General features: G+C 53.7%; 2 protein-coding genes across 11 annotated transcripts in view; both read left to right on the forward strand.

The window, feature by feature from the left end:
• Positions 1 to 8,691, forward strand: DHRS11 (dehydrogenase/reductase 11). 3 transcript variants are annotated; one of them, XM_032280766.1, is made up of 7 exons: positions 1 to 362; positions 3,209 to 3,418; positions 6,043 to 6,137; positions 6,803 to 6,932; positions 7,534 to 7,656; positions 7,861 to 7,926; positions 8,049 to 8,691. In XM_032280766.1, exons 1-7 carry the CDS (start codon positions 216 to 218, stop codon positions 8,088 to 8,090), a joined length of 813 nt encoding a protein of 270 aa, XP_032136657.1. In that variant the 5' UTR covers positions 1 to 215; the 3' UTR covers positions 8,091 to 8,691. The 3 variants fall into 3 exon arrangements, with proteins under 3 accessions (XP_032136657.1, XP_032136658.1, XP_032136659.1); XM_032280767.1 differs by having other exon boundaries at positions 7,564 to 7,656; XM_032280768.1 differs by lacking the exon at positions 7,534 to 7,656.
• A 151-nt stretch (positions 8,692 to 8,842) lies between these two features.
• MRM1 (mitochondrial rRNA methyltransferase 1) overlaps positions 8,843 to 25,588 on the forward strand; it is a 153,061-nt gene continuing 136,315 nt past the window's right edge. For 4 of the 8 annotated variants that reach the window (XR_004269717.1, XM_032280760.1, XM_032280762.1 and 1 more), the window contains exons 1-3: positions 8,843 to 10,257; positions 10,457 to 10,550; positions 14,541 to 14,673. Coding sequence is in view for 6 of the 8 variants with exons in the window: in XM_032280760.1 (XP_032136651.1) it covers positions 9,716 to 10,257; positions 10,457 to 10,550; positions 14,541 to 14,673 (769 nt within the window). In the remaining 2 variants the exon portion in view is untranslated. Of the gene's footprint in view, positions 10,258 to 10,456; positions 10,551 to 14,540; positions 14,674 to 14,771; positions 14,892 to 15,110; positions 16,179 to 25,588 lie in introns of those variants that run through there. The other 4 variants (XR_004269718.1, XM_032280763.1, XM_032280761.1 and 1 more) reach the window with 3 other exon arrangements.

Consider the following 25,588-nt stretch of genomic DNA (forward strand, 5'->3'; position numbering starts at 1 on the left):
GGGGCGGCCGGGCCGCGGCGGCCTCCGACTGGATGCGGCGGGTCGCCGAAGGCCTGAGGGTGGAGTCCCAGCCAGAGGCAAGCTGGGACGCTGGTGGTTAGCGGCGCAAGTCGAACGTGAGCAGGTCCGCTGCGGCAGCCGGAAAGCGGCCGGGTGTCAGTTCCTTGACCCCGGTGCCGGGGTTGCCCAGCGAGGCGAGCGGGCGGCGCGGGCTCATGGCCAGACCCGGCATGGAGCGGTGGCGCGACCGGCTGGCGCTGGTGACGGGAGCTTCAGTGGGCATTGGCGCGGCCGTGGCCCGGGCCCTGGTCCAGCAGGGACTGAAGGTGGTGGGCTGTGCCCGCACCGTGGGCAACATCGAGGTGAGGCCAGGCCGGGCCGGGGGCGGGGACGCCGCGGGCGGGTCGTTTCCGCGGGGTCGGGCTCACTTGCCCGCCAGGCCAGGGCCCTTTGCTCTAGTCGGGGCGGCCTCTCGGATCCCTTGAGGCAGGCTTTCCCCTTCGCCCACGTCTCGTCTTCGAAGGAGCGGTTTCCCCTGACAACACCTGCTCGAGTTACAATTCTCCGACCCCGGCATCTCCCCTCCCGCCCCTCGCGTCTGCTCAGGGTATTGGCCCGAGGAAAGGGGAAGCTGGAGGTCAGGGGTGGTGGTCTCTTCCCTGTGGCCTTCTCGCCCCCTGTGCCTAAGTGGGCCTGGGGCGAGAAAGGTTGCTGCCTCTAGTCCCCAGAAGTCACCCACCAAGCAGGGTAAGGTGGCTGACCAACCAGATGAGCAGGAGCTAGAGGTTTTATTCTGACCCAGGACTGAGGGTGGGGCTGGGGTGGGAGCTTTACTGAAGAGCCTCAGCCCCGCCCCCTCGCCGTGTGGATAACCTGTGCCTTGTGGCATGAGGAATGAATGGAATATTCATTGGTGGGCCTTACTCCACTCTCCTTGGGGGGACAGAGTGGGTGAAATAGGCTGGAAAGCTTGAGAGGATAAAGCAGCCTGGAACTCCTTACTTTTCTCTTGACATGGGGTTGGGATCCCTCAGAGCTCAGAGAACAATCAAGATGGCCATTTTGGAGCAGGGAGGAATTTCTGTCCTAGGCTCTCTCTGGATGTGCCCTGCTAGCTCACGCTCAGTGTTGGGCTAGTGCTCAGCTGCAGGGCTTTATCTCCACCGTGCTCAAAGTCCCCAGGCAGGGAAAGGGTAAGGAAGCCTTGGATGGGGGCACAGGGAGAAGGTACACAGGAAGGAGGACTGTCCCCTCCCCTGCTGCTGACCAAAGGTACACTTTATAACCCAGATAATCCCAAGGTCACCTGGCTCCATCATTGCCCCACTCTGCCCTCCCTTTATCCTATTTTGAGGAGCTCAGGACCCAACCCCAGCCTTGGAGCCCAGAGGATTCAGGCCAGGATTAAACAACCAGATTCCCTAATTCCGAAGCCACTCTTGCCTTGTCCCCCACTCCCCTACTGCAAGCTAGCCAGGAAGGGGGGGCCTGAGCCCCAAGGGGATCCCCAGGCTGGTCACTCAGTCCCAGGGAGACTCTGTGTCTAAGAGGAGAATGCCCCTGTTGTGAGGGAGTGACATGATTTTGTAGATCATTACTGAGCGGAGGTAGGGAGATCAGGGGCACAGGTGGGGCCACGGGAAGGCAGTGACAAGGAGAAATCCATTCTGAGCCCATCCCTTCTGGCTCTCCCGTGGTGGGAATTTTGAGTCTAGAGGAAGAAGTGGGAAGATGTGTGCCAGGGGAGGGGAGAACTGCAGGCTTCCTTACCAACAGTCGGCTTTGATTGATTCATTGATGTTGAGGCAGAATTTGGGTACTGGCTTCCTACAGAGAAAACTCCTGTTTCCTGAAGTGATCAAACATGGGTAAAATCTGGTGAAGTGGGGTTTCTGAGTCTCAGAGGACTATACCTTTTGAACTCACAGAAAGTTAAAGCAAAAAAGAATGTCCCAAGACACCCAATCCAGTCCATTATTCCTAGATGAGCTTGGGAGGAGGAAGGGGTTCCAGGCCAGAGCAGCTGGCCAAGCTGGCCTTCCTCTAGGGCAGCCTGCATCCCCTCCCCCTCGCCCACTTGTACACAGTCACCTTCACAAGACTCAAGTGCTCAGTCACTGGCTTCCAAGGAAGGCCACAGAGTGTGTTTTCTTCCTGTTTCTGAATGTCGGCTTCCCCCTGGGGTGCCTGTCAGTGACTCTGCTTTCTCAGGTCTTTCTCAGCATGCTGAGGGCCTGGAGATGCACAGGGGGTGCCCAGTGGTACCTGCCACCTGACTTGCCTCATAGGCTCCTGAGAAACCGTGGAGGGGAGGGTGGTGCACCAGGGCTCAGAGAGAAAGACTCTGTCCTGACTTTCTGACCCCTCCTTTAGGTAGGGAGAGGAGATTAGCAGCTGGGCTTGGTTGAAAGGCATGTGTGAGAACTCTGAGCCAGCTGGCCGCAGTTTGCGAGGGGAAGGGAATATTTCAGAGATGAGGGACTGGCTGACACAATGCAGGAGAAGAGGCCGGGTTAACCAGCCCAGTGACTCTAGGCACTGGTGGAGAAGCATGAAGTGGCGGAAAGGTGCATCTTATCTATGGGCACAAGAGGTGTTCCTGTTGGGGAAGAGGCAGAAAAGAGAGCACTCCATTCCCTAGATCTCAGGCCCCTGCTCCACCCAGAACTTGAGTTCATTTATTTATTTGAGACAGAGTCTTGCTGTGTCACTCAGGCTGGAGTGCAGTGGGGTAATCTCAACTCACTGCAACCTTCACCTCCCGGGTTCAGGTGATTCTTGTGCTTCAGCCTCCCAAGTAGCCACCACTCCCAGCGAATTTTTGTATTTTTAGCAGACATGGGGTTTCACCAAGTTAGCTGAGGCCGGTATCGAACTCCTGACCTCAAGTGATCCACCCTCCTTGGCCTCCCAAAGTGCTGGCATTACAGGCATGAGCCACTGTGCCCAGCCAGTACTTGAGTTTATAGTGAGGTTTCTCCATTGATCACAACCTTTTCCCTCCGTCACTCAGGGAGTGCTGTCACCCCTTGGACTTTGACCAAAGAGGACAAACTTAGGGGATGGGCAGTCCAACATCTCCATGGTTGAAAGGCAGCTGCCAAAGGAGTGTGTTTTAAGAGTGTGGTGGGGATGGGGGTCTGATGCTGGCTGGGGAGCTGTGGGCATGAGCTGCTCACCCCAGTCAGACCCTTGTTGGGTTTCATAGGAGCTGGCTGCTGAATGTAAGAGTGCAGGCTACCCCGGGACTTTGATCCCCTACAGATGTGACCTGTCAAATGAGGAGGACATCCTCTCCATGTTCTCGGCTATCCGTTCTCAGCACGGTGGCGTAGACATCTGCATCAACAATGCCGGCTTGGGCCGGCCTGACTCCCTGCTCTCAGGCAGCACCAGCGGTTGGAAGGAGATGCTCAATGTAAGAGCTCCAGGCCTCCATCTTCCAGGTGGAGGGTGGAGAGGAGGGTGGGGAGCCAGGAGTTTGTGAACCAGAGGGCTGCTGGGGATGGGACATCTAGGAAGAGGGAGTTTTGGGTTCCCACCTGGGGCATCTTGGCTCTCTCCTGGCTTCTTGCCCTACTAGAGGGATAGGGATTGGATGAATGGCCATATCAGCTCTTCTCTTCTTTGAGCCCCTGGAGGTAGTTCTGTTTTTTGTTTTTTTTTTTTTTTTGAGATGGAGTCTTGCTTTGTCACTCAGGCTGGAGTGCAGTGGCATGATCTGTGCTCACTGCAACTTCTGCCTCCTGGGTTCAAGTGATTCTTCTGCTTTAGCCTCCTGAGCAGCTGGGATTACAGGCACCCACCATCATTGCCTGGCTAATATTTTTGTATTTTTAGTAGAGACAGGGTTTCACCATGTTGACCAGGCTGGTCTCAAACTCCTGACCTCAGGTGATCCTCCCACCTCAGCCTCCTAAAGTTCTGGGATTATAGGCGTGAGCCACTGCACCTGACCTGGAGGTAGTTCTTAAAGTCTAGACTGATTTCCTTGTGTTGGAAGAAAGATTGTTAGGGGAGAGAACTGCTGCTTATTGAATGTTTCCCATGTGTAAGCCCTGTGCTGGGTGCTTGGGAATGTGATGTTATGGGAAGAAAAGGAAGAGAGAGACAAGAGATGATATTCTTACCCAGCCTCACTAGTAACTATGTGACTTCAGGTAGGTTAGTTACCTTCTTTGAGCTTCAGTCTTGTCACATTTAATTGGGATGAACACACCTCTATCATCGGTATCTGGGGTCACAAATTCCAGGTGGGTACACAGAGGAGTGAGGGAGGTCAGGTGGGGTCTGCAGTGTGTGGGAAAGCACACAGCCACTGCTCAAATCCAGCATAGTTGCTGTATGGTGGCATGGGCCCAGTGTGGCCTGATCTTATGATTTCTTTGAGAGAATTGGGGAGTCTGATTTTATGTGACACCCCCCCGACTTCCATTCACTAAAATGTCAGCTCCATGAGGGCAGGGATTTCCATCTGTTTTATTCTCTGGTATAGCTTGGTCCCATAAGCACTCAAAAGATAGTTATTGAATAAATGAAACTTTCCAATACATGTTGGAAGGGTATTTAAAATGTTTTGAAACCATGCACAGGCCACACCCAGCTTTCAGGACATGGGATTCCAACTTCTGGACTGTATGATGGGGTGATAGTAGGATATGAAAGTATCCTGAGAAATTGAAAGCAGTGTGTGAATGGGATGTTCATTTCTCCCTACGATCCTTTCATATCAGCTGACAGTAGACTCAGCACCTCATAGATGCTTGGCCCTGGAAATGATGCCATGTACATGAAGCCCTCAGCCTTCTTGGAGATCACAGTCATGGTCCTTACCCACAGCACATGGGTCTCAGTCTGGACCTCAACTTGCCCATCTGTAAAATGGGACATACATTAAATTCCTACAGCTCCTTTCAGCTCGAACATTATTTAAGTTTATTAGGATCATCCTATAAGGCATCTTCTCTTTCCCTGCCCCTGATTCCCTAGACCTGGGAAATTTACTCACTTGGTCCCAGGGGACCTATTTCTCTTACTCTGCCTGCCCTCAGGGGGTGCATTCTCTGCCTCACAAGCCCACATGGCCAAGCAGATGAGAAACAGGGCTCGAAACCTCCCTGTCCTGGTACCCATCTCTTCCTACTGCCACGAACACCAAGGCAGGTTCACGCCAACGGTGTTCTGTTCCTCATGGCAGGCTCCGACACCTGATAAAGAGAAACATCAAATCTGCTGGCTCCCTCTCCTAGAGGGGATGCCTGAGGACCTGCTGAAAGCTTTATCTCTGCTTGTCCTTTGGGTATGGCTAATGGGTGGGGCTGCACAGGTGCTTTACAGTAGACACACCTTCAGGCCTCTACCCCCTGAAGGGTGGGGATGTGGAGGTCACTTCTGGCAGTGGGAGTAGAAGTGGCAAGTTACCCGACCCTCTAGAGTCTCTGTGCCTAGTCTTTTAGATGGAACCCAGGTTAAAGGAAGGCATAGAAAGAAGGAGGGTCAGGCCTTCTCTGCTCCACTTGTCATCTCCCGGGAGGGGATGGGGAAGGAGCAGAGAGTAGCTGGGGAAGGTGGGGAGGGGCTAGGCTCTATGCCAGAGGAGAGAGATTTGTAAGCCATTTTGGTAAGGATTTTGAGCTGTTTAGGAGGGAGCAGGGCCAGCCTCTGTTGCAGAGAAGAGAAGAGTAGGGTATTTGGGGAAGAAATGGAGATGATTTCCTATGGAATTAGAGGGTCTGTGCTACTGTTCTCAGAGGAGATGGCCAAGACAGAGTCTCCTGGGTTAGGAGTGGGTTTGAGGGGTTTCCGTTCTTGTTTGCAGTAACTTAGGGGGTCAGCCAGGTGAGGAGCTACCTCTGCTATCAAATGGGGGTTGTAGCTTTAGGGGAGGGGCATCTCATGTAGAAGACAAGGTGCCCTGTGCCTGTGGCTGGTCTCTGTGAGGACCTGGACATTGTTTTAGAATGCCACACGGCACTCTGTGGCTCCATCACTTGCTCAGTTGGGCCCGAGTGGAGACACCTCATTGCCCTCCCTGGCCTGCAGGTGAACGTGCTGGCTCTCAGCATCTGCACACGGGAAGCCTACCAGTCCATGAAGGAGCGGAAGGTGGACGATGGGCACATCATTAACATCAATAGGTGAGGGCAGGTGGCCAATGGGTACCACTCACCCTCCAGGCTGGGTAATATGCTGCAGCTTACCTGACCTCTTTGGACCTCAGTTTTCTTGGTGGGAAAATACAGATTTAATACCTAAATGGCACAGTTATGGTGAGGGAAAGAATAATGTTGTCAAGTATCAGCCCCAGGTTGGCTGGAATGGGCAGCTCAGCCCCTTCCTTCTACAGCTGAAGCCTGGACCCTCTCCTGGGACTGAGTGCCTCTGTTCCTCAGGCCTGGGGATAAACCCGACTTCATGGCACAAAGAAGGACTATGTACAGTGTCTACCACTGGGGAGCCCCAGTCTGAGGTGGGACATAGCCTCTGCCTGCCCTGAGATGTCCCAGTAGAACCATATCAGTGAACATACAGATTAGATGGAGAGAGTTTTGACATTCTGCACCACCAGGAGAGTGCGTTCTGTGGTCAGCGTAGGGACGACTTCCAGGAAAAGGAGGGTTTTCCGAAGCTGCTTGAATAACCAAAATTAGATGAGTGAGCTGTGGGATGGCCACTAGAGGTCCCCGTTAGAAGGCTTCCACTGTGGGCATCTGGGTGCTGGGGGTGACCCGGTATGGCAGGGGCACTGCTGGTCTCCCTGGATCTTCATTTTCTCCTCTTTTCCCTTCCTCCCCCCACCCAGCATGTCTGGCCACCGAGTGGTCCCCCAGTCTGTGACCCACTTCTATAGTGCCACCAAGTATGCCGTCACTGCGCTGACAGAGGGACTAAGGCAAGAACTTCGGGAGGCCCAGACCCACATCCGAGCCACGGTGAGGCTGTGGCCTAGCCCTGGTGGGGACGGGGTAGGCGCAGGCCCTCCTCACCCACACACACCGTTCAGAAACCCATGTTCAGAATGTGCTGCTTAGAGCTCCTCAGAGTGGACTGGGCACAGAACTGGGTGCTGCTGCTCTCGGCATGGCCCTGCACAGCCCTTCAGTTTCCTCATTTCACTGAGCCAGGAGCCAAAGACCAGACTTAGACTTTGAGCTGGGAGGGGGGTGACCTAAGGTTACACGGTGGGAAAGTAAGGGACTGTGGGAAACCAGGTGCACAGTGGCTAGAAACTGGGACTCTGGGCTCTTCCCTTGAAGGCCATGTGATTGTGAGTCACTGAACCTCCCTGAGCCTTGGCCTTCACTTGTAAAAAGGAGATAATAAGTGTCCCTTAAAAGGGACACTTTTTTGTAAAATGTTTACCTGACATACAGGAAAGTCTCTGTAGATGGTAGGTATCATGTGGTCTCTGCCAGCGGCAGCTTTGGAGGGAGGAGGCAGCTGCCGGATTCTGGGAAGCCATCACTGTGAAAGCTGGGGCCCTGTGGCCTCCATCCTCTCCCCTTAACCTCCCCAAGGCCTGGCAAAGCTCAGCCCCTGAGCAGGCCCTCTCTGTTGGCCCAGTGCATCTCTCCAGGTTTTGTGGAAACACAGTTCGCCTTCAGACTCCACGACAAGGAACCTGAGAAGGCAGCTGCCACCTATGAGCAAATAAAGGTGGGGCCTCCGTCTGGGCCTGGTGAAGCCACTGACTCCCTAAATGAAGGCAGAGGGAACCCGGCCTTCAGACTCCACCCCTTCAGCCTTTTTGGCTCCTCCTGGAGGGTTGGGTGGGTGTGTGGATGCTGCAGAGGAGGTCAGTGGTGGGAGGGAACTGAGTCTATTTTGTCCTGTCTCAACCCATTTCCCCGGTGCTCTCAGTGTCTCCAACCCGAGGATGTGACCGAGGCTGTTATCTATGTCCTCAGCACCCCCCCACACGTCCAGGTGAGTCTGGCCCTGACTATCCACTCACTGGAGGCACCCAACCAGCCCCAGAGGAAGGAAGCAGGGAGCCCTGCAGGGCCAGGGAGAGTGTCCCAGGGCCTCATACCTTGTGCCTTCCACAGATCGGAGACATCCAGATGAGGCCTACGGAGCAGGTGACCTAGTGACTGTGGGAGCGCTTCCTTCCCTCCCCACCCCTCATGGCTTGCCTCCTGCCTCTGGATTTTAGGTGTTGATTTCTGGATCACTGAATACCACTTGCTGTCCACACCCTGGCCAGGGGTTAGAAAATTTGTCTAAGATTTTTATATCCGCTTGTCAAATTGCTTCCATTGTAAATGTGAAAAAAAGGGCTGGGGAAAGGAGGTGGTGTCCCTAATTGTTTTACTTGTTAACTTGTTTTTGGTCCCCCTGGGCTCCTTGGCCTTTTTCTGCTCTCAGTCTCTTCCCTTTGACCTGGGAAACGGGTTGTGGCCAAAATCCCCCCCATCTTCTTGCACCTCAACCTCTGCGGCTCAGGGCTGGGGTGGCAGAGGGAGGCCCTCACCATATACCTGCGTGGTTATCCAGGGTTCCAGACTTCCTCCTCTGCCTGCCCCACTGCCCCCTCTCCCCCTTCTCTTCCTCCTTCTCAGCTCTCCAGCCCAATTTTGGCTTCTTGTCCCCTTGTGGGGTCATCCCTCCACTCTGACTATGGCAGCAGAACACCAGGGCCTGGCCCAGTGAATTTCATGATGATCATTAAAAAAGAAAAATCGCAACCAATCTGCCTTGGCTTCAGGAGTGTCTTTCCATTCTTTCCCATTCTCTGTGATCAGGGGTGCTTGTGTCTCAGAATTTCTTCCAGGTAGGTGGGAAGCTGGATGGATTAGGGGGCCTCACTCATGGGAGTATGGATTACCTTAAGTAGCAGGAATGCATCTGTTTGGGCCTTGAAAATGTGTAGGAGTTTGACAAAGACAAAGAGAAAACAGTCTGTAAGACCGAGAGGCCTGGAAGAGCATGCAGTGCTGTGCGAACAGCACAGAACTTAAGCGCAGGAGCAAGATGGGGCTGAAGAGGCAGCTCCTTCCGGCCTTCCTGGATCACTGGGGGTGTGAGTGCTGCGCAAGAGTCTGGCCATTACCTGTGGGACGGGGGCATCAGTGGGCTTGTCAGCAGGGACACGACAGGCTCAGAGTCACTTGAGAATCAGCGGCCCGGGATAGGAAGTGACTGTTGGGGTCCTCCTACGGGCTAGTGAGAAGTTCTGGGAAAAATCACCAGCGCCGGGATGTGGGGAGGGAGGCAAAAGACTGAATTGGTTGACCAGGAAGGCCAAGCCATCTCCTTAAAGTCACCTTCGCTGGTGCGTGGGTGAATGCAGTCCCCAGCCTCCCGGGACCTCGAAAGGCACAGGACGCAGCCAGTAGTAGGGCCAGCTCAGCCTGCAGCACCGCTTCCCGCGCGCGCCGCGATGCGGTGGAACTCGTGCCTCCTCTACCCCTGTAGGAGGTGCTATGGGATCAGCCTGGCGACCGCGCATGCGCAAAAAAACCCCCTCCACGAAGGGCACGTGGCCTCCCGAACCCGGAAGCGAATGAACTCACGTGGGAGCCTGGGAGGGGTGTTTGTAGCTTGGTAGTCTAGTTGCAGGTAATCTGGGCTGTTTGTTCCTGTCCGGGAGAGCTCGGCGGAGGCAGCTGTCGAGTACCCTTCACCCTTGTGTTGGGAGCCTGGGAGCGAACTCTGGCGGGGGTTACCCCTCCCGGGGACGCAGCAGGGGGCGAGTCCCTGGCTGGAGTGTGCCATGGGACTGCTCTCAACCGTCCGGGGCGCGACCTGGGGTCGCCTCGTCACCCGTCATTTCGCCCATGCAGCGCGGCGTGGGGAGCGACCTGGTGGGGACGAGCTAAGCCGCCTGTTGTTGGATGACCTGGTGCCGACCTCGCGGCAGGAGCTTCTGTTTGGCCTGTCCCCTTGTCTCCTGGCTCTGCGGGCCGCCCGCCGCTACGTGGCCCGGCTCCTGCTCCAGGCGGGTAAAGCTGGGCTGCAGGGGGAGCGGGCTGAGTTGCTCCGTATGGCTGAGGCGCGGGACATTCCGGTTCTGCGGCCCAGACGGCAGAAACTGGACGCAATGTGTCGCTACCAGGTCCACCAGGGTGTCTGCATGGAGGTGAGCCCGCTGCGGCCCCGGCCTTGGACTGAGGCCGGGGAGGCGAGCCCAGGCGACGACCCCCAGCAGTTGTGGCTCGTCCTCGATGGGATCCAGGATCCCCGGAATTTTGGGGCTGTGCTGCGTTCCGCTCACTTCCTCGGAGTGGATAAGATCATCACCAGCCGGAGAAACAGGCACGGACGTCCCTCTTTTCCATGTGCCCCAACTTGGAGACGCAGCCGAGTTCCTAAGCACCTTGACCCTTGGGTGATCCCTTAGCCAGACTTAAATGTCCCAGAACTCTCACCCTCCTAGCCCTTGGGAGTCCGGGGAGGGTAGGGAACCGGGCTTGAGATGGTCCATCCTAATGCGGGGAACGGGGAAACCTTGCAGCTGCCCGCTCACTCCAGTAGTCAGCAAGGCCAGCGCGGGGGCTATGGAGGTGATGGACGTATTCTCCACTGATGATCTCACCGGATTTTTACAGGTAATAAGGGGCAAGAGGGGGAAGAGCAGATATGAACCCAGCGCAACCTCTTCAAGGGGACGCAGCTAGCAGTTGGTGGGGGAGAGAAAGGGGCATGTTGACATCGCTTCCTTCGGCCTTCTAAATCCCTCTGGGGACGGAGGGGTTCTGGAGTTTTTAAAACGACAGATGGAGTACTATCTGAATTCTCCTAGCGCTGTTCCGTTTCCTGCACCCCTTCCCCAGGTATACATCACTTTGCCTCTTCTGTAAGGCAGCCTCAGTGTCTCCTTGCCTACTAGGTCGGGCTTCAGTAAATGCATTTTGTTCAGCTCTGGGGAGCTGGTGGACAGGAGGCCTGAGTTCATCCAATAGGGACACAGCTTGAAAGGATCTTTGAACAAGGAGACCTTTATGCAGTTAATATCTAGCAAGCGACAAACCTTGGAAACTCATCTCCCAGGCGTCTTCAGCTGTGCTTCCCTCGCTGGACACAAGGGGGCAGTATTGCTCCGCATATGGAATCTCCTCTGACCAAAGCGCTTCCCAGTCCCACCCCATCTGCGGGTGAAAAATTTCCCTCTTAAGAAGCGGGAGAGCTCTGGGACGCGTCTAGAACAGTGCTATCCAATAAAAATATAGTGAGAGCCACGTATGTAGTTTTAGCTTTTCTAGTAGCTACATTGAAAAGTAAAAAGAGACAGATGACATTTTAAATAAATTGTATCCAGTATATCCAAAATAATATTAATTTAACATGTAATCGTTTTAATTATTGTTAATATTAATTTTTTGAGAGGGAGTTTTCACTCTCATTACCCAGGCTGGAGTGCAATGGCTCAATCTCAGTTCACTGCAATCTCTGCCTCCTGGGTTCAAGGGATTCTTCTGCTTCAGCCTCCCAAGTAACTGGAATTACAGGCACATGCCACCACTCTCGGCTAATTTTTTTCTTGTATTTACTAGAGATGGGGTTTCACCATGTTGGTCGGGCTGGTCTTGAACTCCTGACTTTAAGTGATCTGCTTGCCTCGGCCTCCCAAAGTGTTGGGATTACAGGCGTGAGCCACCGTGCCAGCCTTTTAAAAATATTAATGAAATATTTTACATTCCTTTAAAAATTCTTTTACATACAATGCATCTCAGTTTGAATTAGCCACCTTTCAATTGCTTAATAGCTGCATGTAGCTAGTGGCTACTATATTGAGCAGCATATCTCTAGAAGCATTTTTTGGCTTCCCCTTTATGTAGGGAGCCCCTTTCTCCAAGCCTGATAGGAGATGAGGTTCCTTTTCTTCACTCTCAGCTCCTGACCAGGTAGTTTCTGAAAACACAGAAACACTGCAGAACACCTGCGTAAGCTCCAGTCATCACATCTCCCTACTGTCATCAGCATCTGGCCTGGAGAGTGTCGTCCGCCTGTTGCTATGGAAGAGCCGGAGGTGCCCCACGCAGGGACCTGTGCTGGGGCCCCGTCCCTTTCTGCCTACTCAGAGATACTACTCTAGCAATTTTCCTCCCCTCTCCTGCATTATCCACTTTTCTCTTACGCTCTCCTCAGCATGCAAACAAACATCCCCCTCTCACTCTCTTGATCTCATAGCAATCAGCCCCTCCTGTCACACTGAATCCAAGGCCTTGTCAAGGTCACCAGTGGCCTCCATGTTGCTGGATTCCAGGGTCCGTGCTCAATTCTTGTCTGACTTGACTCGTCTGCAGCATCTGGCACAGCTGGCCACTCCTTCCTCCTTGAAACACTCTTCGCCTCCTTTCCTTCGCTTCACCTTGTCCTCTCTGAGAGACACTTTTAGTGGTTCCTCCTCAACCCCCTGATGTCCAAGTATTAGCATGTCCTGGAGTTTAGTCCTAGGATGTTGTTTTGTTGTTAAGAGATGGGGTCTTGGCTGGGCGCAGTGGCTCACGCCTGTAATCTTAACACTTTGGGAGGCAGAAGCCGGTGGATCACCTGAGGTCAGGAGTTCGAGACCAGCCTGGCTGATACGGTGAAACCCCGTCTCTACTAAACCCAGGAGGCAGAGGTTGCAGTGAGCCAAGATCCACCACTGCACTGCAGCCTGACAGAACAAGACTCTGTCTCAAAAACCAAAAAAAGTTAGGTTTGAAATGCCCACCTAACAGCAAAACAACAACAACAGCTGTGGAGCAGGCCAGTAGAGGAGTGAATCTGGAACTCAGAAGCACGGTCCAGCCTAGAATATACAGTTGGTGGGGGTGGGGGGCGGGGGGTGTCGGGACTTGAATTCAGATAGTATTTAAAGCCATGAGATTAGATGAGACCAGCAAGAGATGAACAGATACGGAAAAGAGATCCAGGGCCAGGTGAGGTGACTCACGCCTATAATCCCAGCACTCCGGGAGAATAAGCGGGAGGACTTCTTGAAGCCAGGAGTTTGAGACCAGCCTGTGCAACCTCGTCTTTACAAAAAAGAAAAGCAAAAGAAAAAAATTGGGTGCAATGGTGTGCACCTATATCCTCAACTACTCAGGAGGCTGAAGTGGGAGGACGGCTTGAGCCAAGGAACTCGGACAATGTATTGAGCTGTGATTGTGCCACCATACTCCAGGCTGGGCAACAGAGCAAGACCCCATCTCTCTTTTTTTTTTTTATTTTTTGAGATGGAGTTTTGCTCTTCTTGTTCAGGCTGGAGTGCAATGGCGCAATCTCAGCTCACTGCAACCTCCGCCTCCCGGAATGCAGCAACATGGAGGCCACTGGTGACCTTGACAAGGCCTTGGCTTCAGTGTGGCAGGAGGGGCTGACTGCTATGAGATTAAGAGAGTGAGAGGGGAACTCAAGCAATTCTCCTGCCTCAGGATCCCAAGTAGCTGGGATGACAGGCACCTGCCACCACACCCAGCTAATTTTATATTTTTAGTAGAGATGGAGTTTCTCCATGTTGGTCAGGCTGGTCTCGAACTCCTGATCTTAGGTGATCCACCCACCTCGGCCTCCCAAAGTGCTGGGGTTACAGGTGTGAGCCACCAAGTCTGGCTGAAGATTTTTTTTTTTTTTTTTTTTTTGAGATGGGGGTCTCACTCTGTCACTCAAGCTGCAGTGCAGCGGCACAATCTCAGCTCACTGCAACCTCCGCCTCCCGGTCTCAAGAGATTCTTGTGTCTGAGCCTTTTGTGTAGCTGGCAGTACAGGTGCCCACCACCAGGCCCAGCTAATTTTTGTATTTTTAGTAGAGATGGGGTTTTACCATGTTGGCCAGGCTAGTCTTGAACTCCTCACCTTGGTGATCTGCCTGCCTCAGCTTCCCAAAGTGCTGGGATTACTGGCTTGAGCCACAGTGCACGGGCTCCGATGAAGATTTGATGAATTAGAATATGAGGGCCAGGCGCGGTGGCTGATGCCTATAATCCTAGCTCTCTGGGAGACCACGGCAGGAGGATTGCTTGAACCCAGGAGTTCCAGACCAGCCCGGGGAACATGACGAAACCCCATCTCAGAAAAAAAAAAATGAAAAAACTAGCTGGGCATGGTGGCAAGTGCCTGTAGTCCTAGCTACTCGGGAGGCTGAGATGGGAGGATCACCTGAGCCCAGGAAGTTGAGGCTGTGGTGAGCTGTGATTGTGCCACTGCACTCCAGCCTGAGTGACAGAGTAAGACCCTTTCTCAAAATTAAAATAAAAAAAGAATTAGAAGATGATATCAGGGCCGGGTGTGGTGGCTCACACCTGTGATCCCAGCACTTTGGGAGGCCGAGGTGAGTGAGTCACCTGAGGTCAGGAGTTTGAGACCAGCCTGACCAACATGGCAAAGCCCCATCTCTATTAAAAATACAAAAATTAGCCAGGCATGGTGGCACATGCCTGTAATCCTAGCTACTTTGGAGGCTGAGGCAGGAGAATCGCTTGAACCCAAGAGGCAGAGATTGCAGTGAGCCAAGATTGTGCCATTGCACTCCAGCCAGGGCAACAGAGTGAGACTCTGTCTCAATGTCTCGAAACAAAAGATAGAACACCATATTTTCTTCCCCCTTTCAGACCAAAGCCCAGCAGGGCTGGCTTGTGGCCGGCACGGTGGGCTGCCCAGAGCCTAAAGTTCTCCAGTCCTCCGAGATCCCCATCATGAGCTCCTTGGAGTTCCTCTGGGATCAGCCTACTCTCCTTGTGCTGGGTAAGTGGATGTCCCTGCTTTTCTTTGCCCAGATTACATTTCCCGAGCAATTGGGTGTCCAGCTGGGCAGCCCTAAACCTCGGCCCCATGCCCTGCAGGGAATGAGGGCTCAGGTCTGTCCCAGGAGGTGCAGGCCTCCTGCCAGCTGCTCCTCACCATCTTGCCCCGGCGCCAGCTGCCTTCTGGATTTGAGTCCTTGAACGTCTCTGTGGTTGCAGGTGCGTCTTGTCCCCCTTCCCTTTCCTCTCCCCCTAATCACACAGGTGGGATTGGATTCCCTCCAATCGCATTTGCCAGCTGTCTCTGTGCCTCAGTTGCTTTATGTGCAAAATGGGGAAAATACATCCTGTTGATGAAATGAGGGGCTGCCTGGCACATGCCTAGTCTCCAGACATCCTCCTCCTCTGTCTCTCTTCCTGTTCCTTGTGTCTGTGCAGGAATTCTTCTTCACTCCATTTGCAGCCAGAGGAAGGGTTTCCCCGCAGAGGGGGAGAGAAGGCAACTTCTCCAAGACCCCCAAGAACCCTCAGCCAGGTCCGAAGGACTCAGCGTGGCTCAGCACCCAGGGCTGTCTTCAGGATCAGAGAAAGAAGCAAAATGAGGGCTGAGGCGGACTGTCCGCGATGTGCACGTGCTGGGGTCAGGGACTGCCGCGCCTGCATCGCCTGCTCCAGTGTGTGGGAGTCTCTGCCTGAGTGTGCACCAGGCCCATGTCTATTGACCACAGTCTGCGGGGGGAAGGGGACTGCTGTGGAGGCCAGAGGAAGCTGTTTCCTGTTGTGATGTTGGACCTGTAGTAGGATATGGTAGTTTGTTGATTTCCATGATGGGCTAGCATGGAGGGAATCTGTCCTCCCAGGCCCTGCCTGGAAGTCGGGGGGAGGTCTAGACACCTGCAGGGAGGCAGACAGCCCAGCCCAGGGACCCTGTTCCTCTGGAACCGGTCGTTGCCCGTGGCGAATGTGTGTGTGAGAATGTGGGGGGGGGGGGGGGGGAGAGGGCGGGGTCTCGATGTCGGATGGACAGTGCGCACGCGCAGGGCCACACGCGGCCCCCACCGTGGAGCCCTGAGCGCGGGCCTCATCTTCCTGTGCCTCGCGACCTCAGCACCTGTCTCAGGGTTGTTGTGAGGCTCAAATAAAACGTCAGTCAGCACGTGGGAGATTCTGGCCTATTCCTCCACTAGGTGGCAGCCTCGCTCTTCTGTCCAGTCTTCAGGACGCTTCCACGGCCGCCCTGCGGGGAGACTCCCGGCTGCAGCCCCACGAGAGGCGAGGGGAAATGAGCAAACACTTCCCACCCCACTGGGACCCCTACGGGTGACTGAGTCAGTTCCCCTCAAGGGGAGGACCTGGGGGCAGGCTTGCCTTGGATTGTACAACCGAGCCAGATTTGGTGCTCCTCCCCTCGGCTCCCACAAAAGCAGCAGGAGCTGGCAGTGTGCGTGACATAGAAGTGTTTGTCTTGGCAGCACATTGGAACCACCTGGCCTGCTTTAAAAAAAACCCAACGCTGACACCAGAGATCCTGACATGATGGGTGTGGCACGACCTGGCATCTGGCTATCGAAAGCGCCACCGTTGGTCTAACGTGCAGCCAAGGCTGAGAACCACTAGGGCAGGTGGCCTCAACTTCCACACCCCTGACATTTTGGGCTGGAGAATTCATTGCTGTGAGTGCCGTCCTGCGCGCTGTAGGATGGCTTCTGGGAGACAAAAATTGCCCCTCCTGGAGCCTGGCTTTGGAGGGTAGCAACCCCGAAATTGCAGTCCTGACTGCTATGTGACTTTCGGCAGGCTCCTCACCTACCTGGGCACACCTGGGCCTCTGTGTCCTCCTGGGCGAAAGGGGAGTCATCCTACCTTCCTGGATTGTTGGGAGAATATGGAGGGCAACAGGAGCTCGGTGGCTCACACGAGTTAGGTGCTCAGTACATAGTACTCCCCTTTTCTCTGTAATCCATCTGCAATGGAGTTTTCTTAGAATTCTAATGGCGATGCCAATTTAGAGCAACACTTGAAGTTGTTTAAAAAAGGGCCTAAGCTCGCTTTTTTTTTTTTTTTTTTTGAGACAGGGTCTCACTCTGTCACTCAGGCTGGAATGGGGCGGTGCAATCTCGGCTCAAGGCATCCTCTGCCTCCCGGGTTCATGCGATTCTCCTGCTTCAGTCTTCTGAGTAACTGGGACTACAGATGCTCCACCATGCCTGGCTAATTTTTATATTTTTTTGGTAGAGACAGGGTTTTGGTTATTGGCCAAGCTGGTCTCTAACTCCTGGCCTCAAGAGATCTTCTGCTTTACCCTCCCAAAGTGCTGGTATTACAGGCATGAGCCACCACACCTGGCCTAGGAAGGACCTAAGATCTTTTTAAAGTCAAAGTTATTCCTCTCAAGAAAGAGGACAGAATCCCTTCATCAACTCCACTGATCACCGGCATCTGTCCCTGTGAGCTCCCTGTCCGTGACTGCCACGCAGGCTCTGACCCATCCCTGCTTCGTTCTTGGCCAAGAGCCTAGTGTAGTGACGTTTCACTTCAGCTTGTCATTGGGGTCAAGGAGGAGGATATTTTTAAGATTTCAGAAGCCCAGAGGCACTGACTGATTAAATCAGAATCTCTGGAGAACTGGAGAAAGAGCCATGTGTTGGGGTTTTTTTTTTTTTTTTTTTGAGATGGAGTCTCGTTCTGTTGGCCAGGCTGCAGTGCAGTGGCACGATCTCAGCTCACTGGAACCTCCATCTCCCGAGTTTAACAATTCTCCTGTCTCGGCCTCCTAAGCAGCTGAGATTACAGGAGTATACCACCACACCCAGCTAATTTTTAGTAGAGACAAGGTTTTGCCATGTTGACCAGGCTGGTCTTGAACTCCCTGACCTCAGGTGATCTGTCTACCTTGGCCTCCCAAAGTGCTGGGATGATAGGCATGAGCCACCACACCCAGCCTCAGTCTCTCTTGCTGCTTTTTTCCCTTTGCAATCTCTAAATCAGCTCTCCTGGGCGTCCTGCTTGCAGACTCACCCTGCACCTGTTGAGACTTACCCACCTCCATCATTGCATGAGCCAATTCCTTATAATCTCTTGAACACACACACAGCTGGTTTGTTCTCTGGAGAAACCCAGTACACTTGATGAAAATGAATGTAGGCATCCCAGTGCTTCCTGCATATGGGGTTCAGAGTTGAGCTCTGCTCACCCAGCATGGAAGCTAGAAGTTGGAGTAGGGGCTACTCAGGTACCCCCACACCCCACAGATGCCTCCAGGGTGGCTGGAACCCTATGTAATCTGCCTTGGGCATGCCGTGCATCAGCTTTCCATGTGCCAGTGGTCTGGGCCATCTAGAAGACTCTCTTGGGCTTAGTCAGGTACGGGGGCTTCTCCCTGCTTCACTCCTTGGGCAGCAGGCTGGCTGGCCTCTGGGAAGACAGGCTCACTGAAACCAAAGGGGGTAGAGGCTGTAAATTTCAGGCCACGCACACATAAATGTGTGGTCATTTCCTTTATACAGGCAGTCACCCAACAAAGAGGGAAGGCCTGAGGTTCTAAGGATGAGGAGGTCTGAATCTCCTTCGAGCAGCCTCTGGTGCCTGGCACAGTGCCTGTACACTGAGTGGACACTGCTCAGCAAGTGTGGGTTAAGTACACAGGAGCTGGGGAGGCTGTGTCTGTGGGTGTGAAGGGGCTGGGGGGGGTCCACCCCCTCCCTGCAGGGCAGAGTTGGAATGAAGTCAGAGGGGAGAGCAGTGATAGTTAAGAGCAGGAGCCTGGCTGCCAGACAGTGCTTGCGTTGAGTTCCAGCTCTGTGGCTTGCTAGATGTATAAAGGTGGACATGTCCCTTAAATTCCAAGCCTCGGTTTTCATCATCTGTAAAATGGGGAGGACAGTGGTCTCCACTTCAAAGGATGGTGGTATGGACTGAACGAGACCATACCTGTAAAGCCCTCAGGCCCGTGCTTGGAGGAGCATGGTAGCTGCTCCTGGAAGCCTCTGGGGCCAGATCTAGAGGTCAGGGCACTGGGCTGTGCTCTCCAACTAACCTGCCTCAGTTTCCCTGTAGGCTCCGGTGGGCCCCTTTCAGCTGTAGTGCACACTGATTTCCCCCTGGGAACTGCTGGAGAGAGTTGAGGGAGGAGAGGGGTTGGAATGACACTTGCAGGAGCCCCCTTCCTCAGGGCCCCAAGACTCGGAGTTGCCAAGACGGGAAGTGTCTAAGAGGAACTGGCACTGACTTGGTATTCCCAGAGCAGCTGAACCAAGGCCAGCACCCCAGATCCCTGCTGCAGGCCTGGGATATTTTTTTGGCAGGAGACTAAACTGTCCAAGCCCCCCTCCCCCTAGGCTGGGGTCCTAAATTAGACAGCACCCCCTACCACCACCACTCCTGCAGGGCCAGGTGCCAGGGATCCCCACAGTTTGTAAATGTAATCAACATTGGGGTTTCTCACTTCCACAGGTGCAATTAGCATGCCCATCTGCTAATCCCTGATTAATGGTGTTTACAAACATGGGTCTCCGCTGTAGAGCTGCTCAGCCCCTCCCTCCTGGGGTTGTGAGGCAGGGGTCTTCCCAGCAACATTTCCCCACTTCTTCAGACCTCCTCCGCAGCTAAGATCACTCTGCTTCCCCTTCCCCAGGCATAGACAGAGCTGGAGGTCCCTCCTCCTCCCACCCGAAGCTCGGAGCTCCCTGGCCCCTTCTCGGTGTACATATGTGGAAGCAGAGAGCAGGGAAAGCAGACAGAGTCGGGGTGGCAAGGCCAGCATCCTACTCGTCCTCGTCCCATCGACTCAGTCTACCAGTGTCTTTCTTCCCAATTCTGAGCTTCAAGGATGCACACTGGGCGCGCTGCCTTTATTCACCACTCAGCTCCAGCCCCGAGGCCACACATACAGCCCCGCTGCAGGAATTCTCGACGGGTTAGAAGTCCCATACCAAAGGCAGGGTGTCAGACAGTGCTGAGTCCACATGCGGGCTCTACTTTAGGCGAGTCATTTACCCTGATTGAGCCTCAGTTTCTTAATCTGTAAAATGGAGATAAGCATACTAATGTAGGCGTAAGGTTCATATGTGAGGGTTAATGATGGGATACATGAAAAAGACTTAGCACAGTGCCTGGGACACGTAGGTGTTCAATAAATGTGAGCTTTTAATTGCAATGACGGTGATAAGAGGAGGCTCTTGAAACTAAAAAAAATGCCCAAGCGCTCCTCCTCCTCCCTCACTCCGCTCCCTGGGAGAAGGGCAGGTCCCAGCTCATTACTGGTGGGGGCTGGGTGGGGGAGGTGTCAGATTGGAATCACTCCTGGGTCTGTTTGCAGCTTCCCTGTTTCATTAACACCTCCCTGGTGGTCTTCAGCTCATCCTGCTGGGGGAGGTGCTCCAGAAAGTTCTGACCACCTCCTACCCAGCCCAGAGCTCGGTGGCTCTCGCTTCCGGGCCTGTGCTCCTGGTGACACGGAGGGGGGCATCTTATGCTGGGGAGAGGGGTATCCGCTGACCAGAGGCTGTCATTGTTCCTCTCTCCTGAGGGTCCTGGAAACTTGGTCAGGGGATGAAGCACCTGGAGCGGCTCCTTCCTTTTATCCTCCTCCCTCAACCTCTAACCCGTAGGTTTTCATCCCCCGTCTGCTGGGCATCCCAACGTGGCCACTTTCGTCTCCTTTGGAATCCCCGTGTGAACAGGGCGCAGTCTCGGACTCCAGTCCCACCTGTCTCTTGCTAGCTGGATGGCCCAAGGCAAGTCGCTTATCCTCTAGGACATTCAGTGTCTCTTCTGTAAAATGAGGACATCATGCCTCACGGGGGGTTAGCACGGTGCCCAGTAAATTGTAAACTCTCAATGATTGGAAAACATTGTTATTTTATGGGCAAAACAACTGCTCTCAGAACCCTCTTTTTAAATCACAGAACCACGTGTAGCCCCTTGGGGGCGGGTGGAAGGGCAGCAGGGCCGGAGCCCTGAGGACCATTAGCACCTCCAGAGAAGCGGGAAAGGGCACGAGCTCTGTGCCCCAGTTAATTGGCCCAGCTCCTTCCCCAGATTGGGAAAGAGAGAGGGGCTGCTCTTTGAATTAGGACCAGGAGATTTCTACCTCAGGCCCTGCAAGGGGTGCTTTGAACAGGACTCCTCCTGACTGCACTCCAGGAAGGATTTTTATGGAAATGCCTGTCCTTCGCCCCTGCCATGTGCCCTCTCGGTCACAATATTCCATTTCAGAAGACACTCTTCACCAGCTGCCGTGGGCCGGGGAGGAGGGGCTGGGCCTGGCTTTCCCTGGCCCCGCTGCAGCTGGGTCCTTCTCCCCCTCTGGCTCCGGCTTTCTTGCTAAGGTTTGGAGGCATCAGAAGGGAGACTCCATGAGAAGTGGCACTTTTGTGGTTTATCTGCAACCTGAAAAAAAATCCATGGGCTAAACAGTTTCCTTAAGAAAGTGGAAACTAAGCCAGGTGTGGTGGCTCACGCCTGTAATCCCAGCACTTTGGGAGGCCGAGGAGGGTGGATCACCTGAGGTCAGGAGCTCAAGACTAGCCTGGTCAACATGGAGAAACCCCATCTCTACTAAAAATGCAAAAAGTAGCTGGGCATGGCGGTGCACGCCTGTAATCCCAGCTACTCGGGCAGCTGAAGCAGGGCCGCTTGAACCTGGGAGGTGGAGGTTGCAGTGAGCGAGATCGCTGCCATTGGACCCCAGCCTGGGTGACAGAGCAAGACTCTGTCTCAAAAACAACAAAAAAAACAGCAGACCTCCTTGCAGGCCCCCTGCCTGCTACAACTGCAGACACATAAGCCCTACCACTGTCTGGGAACATCCCTGCCCCACTGATACCTCCACGGCAAGGACCAGCCTCACCCTTTTTGTATTCCCAGGTCCCAGCACAGGGCCAGGCACGTGCTGGGTGTTTCACAACGTTGCATGAACAAGTGAGTAAATCCTGAGTTTGGAGGCTCACTGCCTCCCCTTCCTCTCCTCTGCGATGGACTGGAAGGGCGAATCCCTGCGTAAACCTCCACCCGGCCTCGACCTTCCACTTCAAGCAGTGTCAGAGGAGGTAAGTCAGACATCATCCCCAGCCACAGCTGCTCTTGCTTCTCTGAGACAAGGGAGCTAATTGAGAGTGAGGAGATGCTTCACCGCCTCCCTCAGCCCCTCAGCTCTGCAGAGATGCACCTGTGCCAGACAGGTCCTTGCATAGATGGGGCTACCAACCTGGGTCAGGCACTGTGCATGGGGCTGGATCTTGTCTGAATCAGGGTCCTGAGTCCGACACACACTCGCACAACAGTCTCACTTCAGTGAGCGTGCGACCTGGAAGCCATGTGCTTGGACAGGAGGAGGAGTGACGTGTGACGATGATGTCCATGATGGGACCAACATTCCTTATGTACTTACCATGGGCTTACCTGCCTCATCTTGTTTACCTTACCATTTTTTTTTATTTTTTATTTTTTAATTTTGATGGAGTCTTGCTCTGTCACCCAGGCTGGAGTGCAATGGCATGATCTCAGCTCACTGCAACCTCCGCCTCCTGGGTTCCGGCGACCTTCCTGCCTCAGTCTCCTGAGTAGCTGGGATTACAGGTGCCTGCCACCATGCCCGGCTAATTTTTGTATTTTTAGTAGAGATGGGGTTTCACAATCTCAGCCAGGTTAGTCTTGAACTCCTGACCTCGTGATTCACCCACCTGGCCTCTCAAAGTGCTGGGATTAGAGGCGCAAGCCACCGCGCCCGGCCCATACTTTGTTTTCTTTTAGAGACAAGGTCTCACTCTGTTGTCCAGGCTGGAGTGCAGTGATACAATCATAGCTCACTACAGCCTCCAACTCCTGGGCTCACGTGATCTTCCCACCTCAGCCTCCAGAGTAGCTTCCTCAGCCACTATGCAGCTAATTAAAAACATTTTTTTTGTTGTTGAGACAGGATCTCACTGTGTTGCCCAGGCTGACTTTGAACTCCTGAGCTCAAGTAATCCTCCTGCCTCGGCCTTCTGAGTAGCTGGGATTACAGGCATGCACGCTCGCCCTGGCTTCCCAAGCCACCTTGACAAGCTCTAAGTGGGACATTCCAGTGAAGGTGCTGGGAGGCGCTGGGAGGCACCTCCATCTAGTTTTCCACTGGCTCTAGGCAGCATTCCAGGCTGGCAGCCCAGAAGTGACAGCTCAGGGCTACTGTGAGGTGCTGCAAAGGGCCTTGTCCCCACAGAGATTCCAGACATAGGTTCAAATCCTGGCTCTGCTCCCAAATCTGAAGGCTCAGGCCTTGGGTGAATTTCTTAACCTCTGAGCTTCGTTCCCTCCCTGTAAGATGGAGCCAGTAACTGCTTTCACCCAGGGTTGTGCTGGGAGGCTTGAGAGATGACGCCCTTGACATACAGTAGACCTTCAACAACCCTTCTTTTCTTTTCCTTTCTTTTCTTTTCTTCTTTCTTTTTTTTTCTTTCTTTCTTCTCTCTCTCTTTCTTTTCTTTCTTTCCCTCCATCCCTCCCTCCCTCTCTGTTTTCTTTCTTTCTTCCTTTCTTTCTTTTTGAGACAGTCTTGCTCTGTCACCCAGAGTGAAGTGCAGTGGCATGATCTTGGCTCACTGCAACCTCTGCCCCCCAGGTTCATGTGATTCTCCTGCCTCAGCATCCTGAGTAGCTAGGATTACAGGTGCCCGCCACCACCACACCTGTCTAATTTCTGTATTTTGAGTAGAGGCGGGGTTTCACCATGTTGGCCAGGCTAGTCTCGAACTCCTGACCCCAAGTGATCCACCTGCTTCGGCCTCCCAAAGTGCTGGGATTACAGGCGTGAACCACCACGGCTGGCCAACCCTTCCTTTCTTGCCTCCTCCTTCTCAGCAGCCTCCCTCCGTGCCTGCCCCTCTGCCCTTCCTAGCCTGGGATCTGTCATCCCACCTCCCCCCCCACCCCACCTCTGCCTCTCGTTTCTGATGAGCTCTGTGTTGTCTGCCGGGTCACTGGGAGCTCCCTGCCATTGCTCCCTCTCTGAGGCTATGTCTGCACATCCTGCCTGGTCCTCTCCTCACCTCTCCCCCAGCTTCCTATACCCTTGGGGCTGGTCGATAGCAGCCGCTGGTTATCGATTGGGGTGGGTGTTCAAGTGTGGCTGCTGCAGGCTAGTATTGATGGGCAGAATTGGTGCTGATGCCTTGGTAGAGCTGCAGCTGGGGAGCCTGGGGCTTCAGGGGAATTGGGGCTCTCCCCCTACCCTTGAGGGGACCTGAGAGTGGGTGTCCTTAAAGCTGCACACATCACAAGGATGCGATTCGGGGCCGAGGGCAGAGGGCCTGTAAGGACAGAACAACAAAGCTTAGCTTAGGCTGTCATTCAACAAGTATTTATTGAACACCTACTATGTGCCAGCTGGAGATACAGCAGTGAGAAGTCAGCAACAAACAACAGGTAAAATTAAATGGTATTTTATACCAAAAGTAGAGCAGGGAAAGGGGACATAGAGCCCCGTGGTTGGGGGAGGGCACAATTTTAAACAGGGGGACCGTAAGCAAAGACCTGGCGAAGGGGCAGGAGTGAGCCCCTCAGGGCATTCCAAGCAGTGGAAGAAACGCCAAGTGCAAAGGCTGTGGGTAGCAGTGCGCCTGGTGTGCTCTAGGCCAGTGTGGCTGGAGGGAGGTAAGGAACGAGGACAGTGAGAGGAAATGGGACAGACAGAGAGGTCATGGAAATAGAGGCTGGGTGCAACTGGGAGTGGACAGCCCAGGGCTGGAAGCTGCCTGACTCCAGGCTGTAGCCCCCGCAGCCTCTGCTCAAGCATAGCTTCCAGAACATGGTTCCAGAACCAACCGACCAGGTCCCAGGTCCTTCACCTGCTTTGTCAACAAGATCGCGTGAGTTAGGTTCAATCATTACCCTGCTGTAAAGTTGGGGAGACTGAGGCTTAGAGACATTTGGCAACCTGCCCCGGGCCATGTGACAGAGCTGGGACTCAACCCCAAGTCTCACGCCAAAATTGTTGCTTTTGTTGTTATCATCTTAGCTGTTTTTAAGTGCACCAGTCAGTAGTGTTAAGTATATTCACACTGTGCGCAGCAGATCTGCAGAGCTCTTTTGCCTTACAAAATGGAAACTCTGGCCAGGCGCAGTGGCTCACACCTGTAATCCTGGCACTTTGGGAGGCCGAGGAGGGCGGATCATGAGGTCAGGAGTTCGAGACCAGCCTGACCAACATGGAAAAACCCTGTCTGTACTAAAAATACAAAATTAGCCGGGTGTGGTGGTGCATGCCTGTAATCCCAGCTACTTGGGAGGCTGAGGCAGGAGAATTGCTTGAACCTGGGAGGCGGAGGTCGAAGTCCAGCCTGGGCAACAAGAGTGAGACTCTGTCTCAAAAACAAAAACAAACAACAGAAACACTATACCCTTTAAACCACAGCACCCCATCCACCACTCAACCCTTGGCAAACACCATTTCTGTTCTGTTTCTATGAATTCGACAACTTTAGATACCTCCTAGAGTGGAATCATGCAGCGGTTGTCTTTTTGTGACTGGCTTATTTTACTTAGCTTCATGTCCTCAAGGTTCGTCCATGTTGTGGCATGTGTCAGAATGTCCTTCCTTTTTAAGACTGAATAACGTCTCATTGTCTGTTTCCACCACATTTTGTTTATCTGTTCATCCATCAATGGACACCTGGGTTGCTTCTGCCTCTTGGCTTTTTTGAGTAATGCTGCTAGGAACATGGGTGTGCAAATATCCCTTCAAGGCTGGATGTGGTGGCTCATGTCTGTAATCCAAGCACTTTGGAAGGCCAAGGCGACTGGATCACTTGAGGTCAGAGGTTCAAGACCAGCCTGGCCAACATGACAAAGCCCCGTCTCTACTAAAAATACAAAAATTAGCCAGGCGTGGTTGTGTATGCCTGTAATCTCAGCTACTTGGGAGGCTGAGGCAGGAGAAT

Source organism: Sapajus apella, unplaced genomic scaffold (assembly GCF_009761245.1).
Source record: "Sapajus apella isolate SASKATOON/1434 unplaced genomic scaffold, GSC_monkey_1.0 scaffold12, whole genome shotgun sequence".
Taxonomy (NCBI): Eukaryota; Metazoa; Chordata; class Mammalia; order Primates; family Cebidae; genus Sapajus; species Sapajus apella.

Coding starts and splice junctions, on each gene's coding strand:
- DHRS11 (XM_032280766.1), top strand. CDS start 216: ATGGCCAGACCCGGCATGGAGCGGTGGCGCGACCGGCTGGCGCTGGTG. Junction 6,138..6,802: donor CACATCATTAACATCAATAG/GTGAGGGCAGGT, acceptor CCCCCCACCCAG/CATGTCTGGCCACCGAGTGG. Junction 6,933..7,533: donor AGACCCACATCCGAGCCACG/GTGAGGCTGTGG, acceptor GGCAAAGCTCAG/CCCCTGAGCAGGCCCTCTCT.